The sequence below is a fragment of the Bos indicus x Bos taurus genome, chromosome 12, assembly GCF_003369695.1.
Source record: "Bos indicus x Bos taurus breed Angus x Brahman F1 hybrid chromosome 12, Bos_hybrid_MaternalHap_v2.0, whole genome shotgun sequence".
Taxonomy (NCBI): domain Eukaryota; kingdom Metazoa; phylum Chordata; class Mammalia; order Artiodactyla; family Bovidae; genus Bos; species Bos indicus x Bos taurus.
The window spans coordinates 2,425,789-2,439,029 of NC_040087.1; the positions used below are offsets into that span (position 1 = coordinate 2,425,789).

The following is a 13,241-nucleotide window of genomic DNA, read 5'->3' on the forward strand; positions in this document are numbered from 1 at the left end:
AGTCATTTAACTTTCCAGAAACACTGTCCCATTATTCCTTATAATTATGTATTTAGAAAGTGTCTAAAGTAAAGGTTTAAAGCAGTATTCATAAATTAATTCAGACTCAAGCTAGTAGCTTTTCAGTCAGCAGGTTACTTATGTTAGAAAGTTAAATGAATGATTAATTAGTCTTACAACAACTTACAACAAGATATGGAGTGTGTTCTCAAACTTCTTGTGAGGTGTGCCTGTGCAAGGCTGCAGGCAAGAAGTGGGAAAACCCAACAAGTTTTGAAAAAGTTTGCTCCTGAAATACCATGTTTGTAAAAGAAACTGAATAAAGAGGACCAGATATGGTGTTAAATGTAGTTGGTATAAAAATGTCAAATAGATTCTGTTTTTCTCCCCCATGAAATAATAGATAAAATTAAAATTATATGTGAAAAACATAACCATAATGAGATTATGGGAGATTATATCTCCTGGAAGACTTTTCCTCCTTTTTGCCCTTTCAGACAGATGGCAAGAATTTGATGACACAAGGGCAGCAACCACGACTTCTGTGCCGCTCACAGCACTGAGTGGGCACCCAGTCAATGCTTGTTGGTTCATTGATTTTCTAAAGGTCTTTTTGTCTTACTTTGTACCTGCTCCAACCATACAAATGTTGCAGTGAACAAAATCTTGAAATAAAAATTACTCTTTGTTTTCTGGATATTGCTTTCGATTTTATCCAGTCTCTGTTCTTAGGTGTTTTCATTCTGGTATGTGACGTCTGTGGTCATGTGATGGGGTGGTTGCCAGAGCACTACTCCCTGCCTTCAAAAAATAGTAGTAAAATCAAAACATTTTTACTTTCTTTTTTATGCCTTTAGTTTGATCTCCAAAGTATAACTCAGTGTTATCAGATTTTGGTGCTGTGAGTTTACATTGCTAAGACCCTGTAGTAAAAAATGTAAAGGATGCCTCTGGAAAAAATGAATTCTAATTTGTTCTAACCTTCTAATTATTTGCTGTCTTATAGTTAAGTTTTATAATAGTCTTTCCTTTTTTTTAATGACTTTCTGTTAGCTTTGAGAATATTTTTTGAGCATCATAGCTCTCCATTTCTCCATCCAGTCTAGTCTTTGGCAGATAAATTTTTGAGGAAGAAAACCAGAGTGCAGATGTCCAGTTTGAAGGGCTGAAGAAACCCTAAGGATTTAAAAAAAATTTATTTTTAAATTTTTAACCTTTTTCTTTGATCCCATCTGAAGAATTAGACTTTGATTTGACCAATAAGAAAAATAACTGCTGTTATCTTTGTAGATCACAAGATTTAGGTCTTAGAACATTAGGTTTCATTGAGGTCTTTTCTTTCTTTTAAATAAAAGGGAAAGCCATTTGGTCTGGGGCATCAGTGTAGGCTGAACGGTAGACTATAAACAGGCTCAAGTTCTGGTGATTTCTCAAGTGCCTTTCCAATATGGTAATTTTGTTCACTAAAATGCATTTGTTTATTTTCAGTCAAGATACTAACTTTTCAAATTTGGGAGGAAAAAAACAATATGAAAAAGACATCTAATTACAAAAAGTGTTAAAAGATCTGTTTACATTATTCTTCCTGACTTTGCTTTGTTGGGACTTTCCATAAACTCATAGCACTTTTCCCTGCATTACATCACAGACTTTATTTTTTCAAGGAACCTGTCCCTAGTGCCAGGTAGACTCATTACTCATATAAATCTAGGTTATATTTTTCTAGGAAAATTTATTACTTTGTACTGGCTACATATGGTGAGCTTGTCAGCAGGAAAGCTTTAACAAACTTTGGGGTAGTTTAATATAGGCTTTTAGGTAGTCCTTTTTCTATTTGCACATGAGGTAGTATATTAATATATGTTAAAATTAATATATATATAAAATTTTGCAAAAATAATATTTTGCATCAGATATTAGAGAATTCTTTCCTTGTTTATTGTTGTTTTTGTTCATGTTCAGTCTCTTAAGTCATGTCCTACTCTTTGTAACCCCAGAAACAGCAGCTCAGTGATTGCATCTAACCATCTCTCATCCTCTGTCGTCCCCTTTTTCTCCCGCCCTCAATCTTTCCCACCTCTGGGTCTTTTCCAGTGAGTCAGTTCTTCATATCAGGTGGCCAAAGTATTGGAGCTTCAGCATTAAGAGTCTTCTCCAACACCACAGTTCAAAAGCATCAGTTCTTCAGATCTCAGCTTTCTTTAAAGTCCAACTCTTACGTCTGTACATGACTACTGGAGAAACCATAGTTTGACTAGATGGACCTTTGTTGGAAAAGCGATGTCTTTGCTTTTTAATATGTTTTCTAGGTTGGTCATAGCTTTTCCTCCAAGGAGCAAGTGTCTTTTAGTTTCATGGTTCTTGTTTACAGCAAAGTACCAAATACCTGACTTTATAATAATTACTGAGGGCATAGGCTGAAAGCAGAGATGGCTGTGGGTCCATAATACCCCTTCTGAATGGCTATAACCATATATGTGCGTGTGACTGCTCCCTTGTATGTCTTATTGTTCTGAAGACTAAATTAAAAGTAGCACAATCTGGAATCAAGATTGCTGGGAGAAATATCAATAACCTCAGATATGCAGATGACACCACCCTTATGGCAGAAAGTGAAGAGGAACTAAAAAGCCTGTTGATGAAGGTGAAAGAGGAGAGTGAAAAAGTTGGCTTAAAACTCAACATTTAGAAAACAAAGATCATGGCATCTGGTCCCATCACTTCATGGGAAATAGATGGGGAAACAGTGTCAGACTTTATTTTTGGGGGCTCCAAAATCACTGCAGATGGTGACTGCAGCCATGAAATTAAAAGACGCTTACTCCTTGGAAGGAAAGTTATGACCAACCTAGACAGCATATTCAAAAGCAGAGACATTACTTTGCCAACAAAGGTCCATGTAGTCAAGGCTAAGGTTTTTCTAGTGGTCACGTATGGATGTGAGAGTTGGACTGTGAAGAAGGCTGAGTGCCGAAGAATTGATGCTTTTGAACTGTGGTGTTGGAGAAGATTCTTGAGAGTCCTTTGGACTGCAAGGAGATCCAACCAGTCCATTCTGAAGGAGATCAGCCCTGGGATTTCTTTGGAAGGAATGATGCTAAAGCTGAAACTCCAGTACTTTGGCCACCTCATGTGAAGAGTTGACTCACTGGAAAAGACTCTAATGCTGGGAGGGATTGGAGGCAGGAGAAGGGGACGACAGAGGATGATATGGCTGGATGGCATCACTGACTCGATGGACGTGAGTCTGAATGAATTCCGGGAGTTGGTGATGGACAGGGAGTGCTGCGATTCATGGGTCGCAAAGAGTCGGACACGACTGAGTGACTGAAGTGTTCTGAACTGACTGAATACAGTATCATACAGAATGGTCCAGTACAATATAGTTATGTACAAATAGTAAATTTGTAATATTTAAATAAGGATACAAATTCCAGGTAAGTAAGTCCATTTGGAAACATTGTATAACAAATGAAATGACTTTATGAGAAGTAATCACAGCTTATATCTACTTTCTGTGCTAAGACATACAACATCCAAACAATGATTTGTGCCCACTAAGAATGAGTATCCTAAGAAGGCCTCACTTTGTCTTTCTAAAATTTATTTTTATTACTAGAGTCATTCTATAAAGTAATTAGTAATATTTCCCATACTTTAAAAAAATGTCCCTTTTGAGCTTACAGTTTCTATCCTTCTAGGAGAAAATATTTTCTGTATATGGGAACTTGAAGACATTGCTTGGATTCAAGGAATTTTAAGACATTCCTTAGAGTACTTTGTAGAGGGACTTCTTAATAACTGTATTAGTTTAGGTTTTAGAATCTTGATTGTATACACGTAAACATTTAACAGGTCAAATGGGTGGGAGAATACTATATGTACATTAGATATTTAAATTATTTGCTGAGAAAGTAGTAACTCTGAGAGTTCGGTTCATCTGAAGATACTCTCTCAGAGGTATCTCCTGAGAACTCTTTATTGCTCCAGTTTTGTTAGATGAGTTAACTGGGTTATCTTTCTGTGTTAGTAAGGTGGTATCTGTAGTGTCCTGTTGGAGTCTAATAAGTTCAGGCTTTTGTACGGTATATTTTATTTTAAATAACAGTCGTTATATTATGAGCAGATAGCTTTCTGTCTCCTTAATGAAATCCTATAAGCTTCACATGACTTTTTTTTTTTTTTTTTTTTAGCTTTTCCTTTAGGGTCTGTGACAAACACAACTCTTTCCTATTTTAATCTTATATTCTGTCACTGTTTTTTCCTTGACCTTGCCTCAAAATACTGATGTTTATGATTGTTATTGAAGTTCACTGGTTTTGGTACTGCTGCACCATCAATCTGCTTTGTCTCAAATTTCTAATATGTTTGGTCAAAGAATTCACATGTAACTTAAACAATGTACATCCCAAGTCCTCCGGCTCCTTCCCTCGTGTGTTGCTTGGATGTGGTTTGGGGGTAGATTGAAGGCCGGAGCTTGCTGGCCCTCTAGCCCCTTGTTCTTTGCGATGCTCTCAGCCTCTCTCACACCCAGGACAGGAGCCCGAGTCCGACTGCGCCTCTCGTGTGCGTGGCCGACTGTGGCCGCCGCTGGGCTCCTGCTCTGCGCGCTTCCCAGCTCTAACTGCCCCAAGCCAGTGGTGGGTGTCACTCTGCAGCCCTGTGTTTCTGAAGGAAGTCAATTTAGCACAAATTGAGACCTATTTACTGTCCCTCGATCTAACACACACTGTTAGCACGGTTCTTGCAGACAACAGTTGCTCTTTGAAGAAAACAAACCCTCTTTAGACCTGTCTGAATCTGTTAAATATGACCCAGCATTTTCAGTATTGAACAAAAATTAAAGCAGTGCTATGTATGAATGCTCTGTAATTTGTTGCATCTGTATCCTGTTACCTTTTAAAAATTGTTTTTAAAAAAATTATGTGTACTTTATTTCTCAGTTAAACTTTGTCACTTAACTGAAGCTTTCTTTTCAACAAGCATTTAAATTGTTAATTTTTTCTTTGAGGGATGACTCTGGATTCTTCACAAAAACATGCAGGGTTTTTCTCTCTTCCCGCTATCAGTTTTAGGGGACATATTGCTTCTTCCGTACTGTCATACCAATAAATCATCCCAGATTACTTGCAGCCACACAGTACTAAAGTATACCATGCATTTTAAAGGAAATCTGCTATTTTCTCTTTAATCAGATGAGCAATGTGAAGAGACTACGGCCACGGCTCAGTGCTATTCTCTTTAAGCTTCAGTTTGAAGAGCAGGTGAACAACATCAAACCTGACATCATGGCTGTCAGTGCTGCCTGTGAAGAGATCAAGAAGAGCAGGGGCTTCAGCAAGTTGCTGGAACTGGTGTTGCTAATGGGAAACTACATGAATGCTGGCTCCCGGAATGCACAAACCTTTGGATTTAACCTTAGCTCTCTCTGTAAAGTGAGTTTGTTATTTGTTTTTCCAATTTATTTCTTAATTGGAGGAAAATTGCTTTACAATGTGGTATTGGTTTCTGCAATACAACAGCTCAAATCAGCCATAATTATACATATATATCACCTCCCTCTGAACACTTATTCTTAAATGTCAGCCCTGACTGCATTATTTATTCTTTAATTTGATATGCTCATTGTCAATAACTTAAACTGAACCATCAACCCAAACCCAGAGTGAACTGAGCTAATTTACTCAACCTCTGAACTAAATCCAAATATTACTTATCTCTGATCTGCAAATTCAAATGAAGGATTTTTGTTTAATAGCAAGATTGTGTTGTAAATCTATGGCTTCTCAAACTGATGAAATGGAACATCAAAATATTATTTAAGCCTAATATTCATTCAATATAAATACCTGCATATAACAGTATATATATTGAGAATTGCTTGTGATTGCCACTAAAATTTTTACCTTTGGCTATTTAAATATTTCTTTGCATTTTTCTTTTTTGAAAGCTGACGAAAGGGAAAGTAAATTGAGACTGCTTTATATAAAAGGAAAGTCATATTAGGAATAAACATAATTCAGAAGTCATTAATGTTTTGAGATATTTCTATTTAAATATAATGTTGGAGGAGATGAAAATTTAGTAAGTTTAGAGGTTTTTTCCCCTTCAGTTTTTTCTGTAGGTTAAATTTTCTTAGAGCAAATCCATTCAGTGTTTTATACAGCAGAGCTCTAAGAAGCGGACCATAGTAATAGTGCTTTATTGATCTGCTTACAACAAATTCTTCTCAGTTACACAGCACAAGAAAAGCTTTCTCTTATTCTTGACCTGGTCACATCTACACTCCCTGATTAAGGAATTTGATTATTGTTATTGCCAGTTTGATAGGGGAGGTGAGAAACACGCTCAGCTTTAGCTGTGGGTTGCTGAATGGTTAGTCTCTTGGTGCTTTCCTGGCTTTTCTTGCATGATTCCCCTGGCTTATGCCTCCTTTTGGTAGCAGTGCCTTGTGAACTTTTCTCCTCTCCCATATCCATCTTTTCACTCTTCTCTCCGTGTTTTCTTAGCCTGCTATGTTCAGTGAAGATCCCTAGCAAGAATTAAGATGGGATTCATAAGACATGTGTTAAAGACTGCACATTTATAGAGTGCTTACTCTTGTGTAAAACGCTTGTCCTCATCATTTCATTTTGTGTATATGATTAATATTTACCTGGGATACATGGAATTCATATTTTTCATATGTAAGCCATTAAGCATACTTAAATATTTCAGTGGACCTGTATACTAAAGTTATGGCAGCAGAGTTAAGAGAGAACGGCTAGCTGGACTAAGGGAGGGCAGTTACTCAGTCGGAAAGGAGCAGGAATTTGAGCTGGATCTGGAAGGATGAGTGGGTGTTCCCTGAGAGGAAAAAGCATTCTAAAAAAGCATCAACAGTTCATATAAAGGGTTATATCATGGCATGTGTGAGTATACCAAGTGATCAGTTATTGTTGAAGGGGCTTCACTGGTAGCTCAGATGGTAAAGAATCTGCCTGCAATGCTGGGGATTTGGGGTCGATCCCTGGATCAGGAAGATCCCCTGAAGAGCGAAATGGCAACCCATTCCGGTATACTTGCCTGGAGAATTCCATGGACACAGGAGCCTGGTGGACTACAGTCCATGGGGTTGCTAAGAGTCAGACATGACTGAGCGACTCACACTTTCCCTTTTGGATGCAGGAGGAGTGGAGAAAATAGAAATGAAATAGTAAGCTGGTCTCAATGATGAAGAGCTTAGGTGTCATGCCGTATGGTAAAGGCTTTATGAAGGCATGTTCTGTAGATCAAGTGATGTTATCATCTGTCTTCCAGGAAGATAATTGTAGCAGCAGGATGGAAGAAAGGCAAGCTGCACCTTCCAGTACTGTCACCATTAGCCATATATGACTTTTCAAATTTCAGTCAATTACTATTTAAGTAAACTTAAAAATTTTTAGTTCCTCAGTCACACTTAGCATGTTTCAAGTGAGTCAGTGTCCATATATGCAGACAGCGTAAGTATAGCACGTTTCCATCACTGTTGTATTGGACAACGTTGGGTTAGGGGGTTATAGTGGGGAGAGACTCAGTGATTGGCTGACCTGTGTCACATAACCTATGAAGGCACCAGGGGAAATGGAGCTGAGAGGATAGCTGGGGATGGAAGAGGAAAAAGGGAGGATTCAAAGATAATTCCTTGCTACTGACATGTTTGAAACTGTTGCTCAAAAGAGAGGTGAGTTCAGGCTGATTTTGGTGTTTCCTATCTCTAGTTTCTAGAGTAGGCAATGGTGACCCACTCCTGTATTCCTGGCTGGGAGATCCCATGGAGAGAGGAGCCTGGTGGGCTACAGTTCTTGGGGTTGCGAAAGTCAGATATGACTCAGTGACTAAACCACAAACAACAGTCTCTGTTACCTCAGTGTCTTAAAAGGCATCTGCTTGAAGCTGCCTTCTTTATATATTTTACATATATTTGAGGGTCCACTATGAAATGGTCACTGTGCTCTGAGATGATGGAGGTCTGACTAAGGTAGTTGCAAAGGGGTAGAGGGGATGGAGGGAAGTGTCCACATTTAAGGAACATCTAGGAATTGGGAAGGCATGGTGATTATGAGTTTGGAGTCTGAAGGGCAAGGAGGCAAGCAAGATTGCCAATTCAAGCTTCCCCTGAGAAGAAAGGAAGAAAAATAGGGCTGGGGGTGAGATGGCAGAGAAGTTGAGTCCACACGTGGAAACTACTGGAGTTTGCTTCAAACTGCTGAGCATCTGTTCTGGCTTCAGATTGTGTATCTCGGAACAATGACAAGCTCACAAGAAGCTGACCACATGCCTTCCCTCATGCCTTCCTTCAAAGAGAGGTGGAGACAAGAGGTTAGGTCTGATTAACGAAGAGGAAGTGCCTCGTGTAGTGCTTGGTCCGTAGTAAATGCTGAATAAATAGCTGTTGAATGGATAGCAGTGCACAAAGCAGTACATTCAGTGTTGCGTAAAGACAGTGTTGTTACGTAGTTGAAAACAGATATCCTCTCATATTGATACACAGTTGCTGATGCATAATGATTTAAAACCCTTTGCAAATACAGTGCCTGCTGCTAATATTTTACTGTAGTCAAGCTATAAACCTGTTAATCTGTCTCCAGATAATAGGGTTGACTATATTTTCAGTCAGCGTTACTGGATATTTTGATCTTCCCTGTTAGGAGCCTTCTGTTGTACAAGAAACAAAATAAATACTACAACTTCATATTTTTTATTAGCCTACATGTCAAGTTGAAAGCATATATTGAACAAGATGGTATCTCATCATGTTTGTTATCAGAAGTAGCAGCTTGATCTTTGACAATTGTGATTGAATTTTCACACTGAGCATGAAGCATTTGCTTTGATGATAAGCCCCGTACAAGGAATTCCATATTTATTTGACAGTAGAAAGACAGGGTAATATTTTAATCTGTTCAAACATGCTGGGTAATTATATGCCATTTAATATTCTATATCCAAAATCTTTACTTTTAAGTGTGCTTTATAAATTTAGCTTAAGTGTATGGAAAGTTAAATTGTTAACTTTGCATTGTTCAGAGATAAATACATGAATAGTGAATTCTATATGCATTGTAATTTGGTTTTAGGGACTATATTATCTTCTTTTATATCTGATTGAGATGACTAATAAACTATATTATAATTTATATTATGATAAACTATATTACAATAAAACTATAACATCACTGACTCATTGGACATGGGTTTGAGCAGTCTCTGGGAGATGGTAATGGACAGGGAAGCCTGGAGTGCTACAGTTCATGGGTCACAAAGAGTTGGACACAACTGAGCAACTGAACTGAACCATAATAAATGAGTTCAGAAAGAAAAGATTTTACTTTCTTTTACCCAAAGATTTGATAGGGTCTGTGATAAATATAAAGATAAAATTTGAGACATAAAGTAACCATAGACTAGAATGTATTAAGATGTAAGCGTAAATTAAAGTAGGTGGTAGGCTTGAGGCTTTCTGATGGAAAAAGTGAAGTGCAGAACATGGTCATGAGACTTTGTGAACTAAATATTTTAATTTCTCTTATTAGCCAAGGCTGCACTTCATGCGAAATTTTGCCTGAATTTCATTATAAATGGAACATAGGATGTCGAGCAGTGTTCTTTTAAATAGCAAATGAAAAAAATCAATGTCATGAAGATCTTTCTTTTAGAAACATCTCCCCGCCCCCCATCAGCCACCCCCTTCCCTTGCAAATATGTACTCAGAGCGTGTTACAGGGTAACACTCTAAGAGAGCCCTCATAGTGAGATGCTGCTTCTGCTGCTATTTAGTTACAGTCATGTTCGACTCTTTGAGACCCTGTGGACTGTAGCCTGCCATGCACTTCTGTCCATGGAATTTCCGAAGCAAGAGTACTGCAGGTCCTGAATAAAGTATAATAATCTCAAACTGCTTATTATCCAAATTTAAGTAATATCTTTGGAGGATTTTACGAATGACAAGCACTCTCTCCATTCTTCTATATAGTCTGATGTTTATCCTTTTAAAAAGCCAAGCCATCAGAAAGCAAGGCACTTATACCATTTTGCTTAAACTAGGGATAGCATTACTATAACTGAAAAGTACAGATATATCATCTGTTAATAAGCAGTTTGAGATTACATTCTTTTATCCGGACCTGCTCTTGACTAAATGCAAATTTGTATCCTTAGAAATCCAATCAGCAATCAGGTAGGTGCTTGTCTGACCAAAATGCCCACCTAGAAATATGTGTATGTTGTTGGTGCTAAAATTAGTAATTTTAGAGAATCTGTGTGGAGCCAGTTAAGTCAGTATTCTAGAAAAAGGGGGTTGACTCAACCATCAAACTCAACACCATATCAAATATATGAGATGATTTTAACTTGTTTTTGAAAAGATGTTGTCAATTCAGAAACAATGATTATAACATACTTGTATATATTACTGATGTCTGCTAAAATGTTTGATTTCTAAATAACGAATCATCCTAATCAGTACAGTTGAATGATGGAGCTCTTGTTCTAGGTAGCTAAACTGACTACCTGTACTGGGATAGTAAATATAAGTTTTGGAAGAGTTTACCGGTTATAAGAAGTTATATCAGTTTATGTAGTGTTAGTTGGAGGGGAGGGATTACAGAAAAACATCACTGTTGATTTATCTATAAGTTTATCCATATTGTCACTTATAGGAAATTTCCTATTGTCAGTGGCAGTAGAATGTTCAATTAATTAATTTCAGAGGTGAAGCTATCAAAGCATATGTAATAATGGGACGGTTGGTATCAGGAGTTAGATATTAAATGCAATGGTGGCAGGCCAGTTTGAATTTTGTCTGTTACCTTTTCAAGTGCGTGAAATTCTTATTTGGTCTGTATGTTTCTTTTATAAGCATAGACTAACCAAAAGTCGGATAATTTCACCAAAGCTGTGATGGGGAGAGTTTTTAGAAATGTGTTTAGTCTCTTCATTCTTTGGTGCCTTTGCCAGCTGTTGTGAGTGATCTCTTGAAGTGATCTCTGTGCACAGCTCTCCTTCAGGGCTTCAGTTCTCACCCCACAGTGCCCTTTACAATTAGCAGTGTGTCAGCCTCGCGTCAGATGAGGTACTTCAGCAGGCGTGGATACGGATCCTGATGCGTGGCATCTTCAAAAAGATCCCACAGGTGATCTTTAATGTTCAGACTGAACCGAGAATCATTTTATCTGTCTTCTGCCCGACTTACCCCAGAATGAACAATCCCTTATAGGTGGCCTGGAACCAACCATCCAACAAACATGCAAAAGCTAAACCTAACCAATATGAGAGCAAAACAAAAACGAAACAACTCTATTTCCTCACTTAAGGATGAGTGGTGAGAATATTCCCCAAAACTGCTGCTTTTCTTTGGTGCCACGCTGAACACTGTTCTGAAAGTGAAGAAGATGAGTGAAAGGAGTATGAAGCTCAGTGACACGGTGCAACTGAAATAAGTTGATGGTCAGTGTCCTGAGTTATTTTTCAGGACTTGATCTTAGAAAGCAGAGTTTCAATGATTATGAAGAGCAGGAAGCAAATCCCTCTACCTGTTACATGTGGTTTATATTCTGCAAGCTTGTCATAGTCACACAGGTTACCACTCACCATCTTTTTTTGTGAAATCTTGATTCTTGTATATATCACCTTTTCCTTTACTATCTGAAGTTATTTTTAAGAAAGACCTTTGTCAAACAAACCCATTGTTCCAATGGCATTTGGTTTTTCAGAAGGATTTTAGAAGAATTTTTATTTGCTATCGGATTGGAAAGCCACCCCAGTAAGTTTTGGCATCCTTTGAAAATAAAGCAGTTTCTGGCCAAAGACTTGAAGATAACAAATGCCACACATCCAGCCAATTAAGTCTGTGAAAAATCTGACTTCCAAAGCAGTGTGAAATTCCTTAGACTGCTTAACTCTATCGGAGTTACTCATTAACATATTTAATCTATAGCATTTTCCAAGAAATAATTAATTAGCTTTACTAAATAGTGTTTCTGATAAATTATTCGTATTACCTTTGTTTTCTCAGTTGCTCTTAAAATTAGAATTATCCCTTTATTAGAATTATAAAACCCAGGTGGCTTTGTTCATGAAGAGTCAATGTGCTGCTCATGTGCTGTCCTCTCCCCGCTTTCAAAACCAGAATTCCTGTTCTGTCAAACTCCCTGTCTCTGAAGCTGACAGCCTCAGATTCCTCCACTGTGCTTAGAGATAAAAAAAAAAAAAAAGAAAAGATCTTAATGACCCAGATAATCACGATGGTGTGATCACTCAGCTAGAGCCAGATATTCTGGAATCAGCTAGAGCCAGACATTCTGGAATGTGAAGTCAAGTGGGCCTTAGGAAGCATCACTGTGAACAAAGCTAGTGGAGGTGATGGAATTCCAGTTGAGCTATTTCAGATCCTAAATGATGATGCTGTGAAAGTGTTGCACTCAATATGCCAGCAAATTTGGAAAACTCAGCAGTGGCCACAGGACTGGAAAACATCAGTTTTCATTCATATGCCAAAGAAAGGCAATGCCAAAGAATGCTCAAAGTAGTGCACAATTGCACTCATCTCACACACTAGTAAAATAATGCTCAAAATACTCCAAGCCAGGTTTCAACAGCACGTGAACCGTGAACTTCCAGATGTTCAACCTGGATTTAAAAAAGGCAAAGAAACCAGAGATCAAATTGCCAACATCTGCTGGATCATCGAAAAAGCAAGAGAGTTCCAAAAAAACATCTACTTCTGTTTTATTGACTGTGCCAAAGCCTTTGACTGTGTGGATCCCAACAAACTGTGGAAAATTCTTCAAGAAGTGGGAATACCAGACCACCTGACCTGCCGCTTGAGAAATCTGTATGCAAGTCAGGAAGCAACACTTAGAACTGGACATGGAACAACAGACTGGTTCCAAATAGGAAAAGGAGTACGTCAAGGCTGTATATTGTCACTCTGCTTATTTAACTTACATGCAGAGTACATCATGAGAAATGCTGGGCTGGAGGAAGCACAAGCTAGAATCAAGATTGCCGGCTTGAGTATTAATAACCTCACATATGCAGATAACACCACCCTTATGGCAGAAAGTGAAGAAGAACTAAAGAGCCTCTTGGAGGGTAATAGAGAAGAGTGAAAAAGCTGGCTTAAAAACTCAGCATTCAGAAAACTAAGATCATGGCATCCAGTCCCATCACTTCATGGCAAAAAGATATGGAAAAAGTGGAAACAGTGACAGGCTTTATTT

At 38.0% G+C, this 13,241-nt stretch overlaps 1 protein-coding gene and 1 long non-coding RNA gene across 2 annotated transcripts in view; one reads left to right on the forward strand and one right to left on the reverse strand.

Annotated features, from left to right (window-relative positions):
* DIAPH3 (diaphanous related formin 3) overlaps nt 1–13,241 on the forward strand; it is a 563,088-nt gene that overhangs the window by 309,278 nt on the left and 240,569 nt on the right. The window contains exon 21 of the mRNA XM_027557103.1: nt 5,196–5,435. Coding sequence (XP_027412904.1) covers nt 5,196–5,435 — 240 coding nt within the window. The remainder of the gene's footprint in view (nt 1–5,195; nt 5,436–13,241) is intronic.
* The window catches only part of LOC113902166, a 77,677-nt gene that overhangs the window by 58,735 nt on the left and 5,701 nt on the right, over nt 1–13,241 (reverse strand). The window lies entirely within an intron of this gene.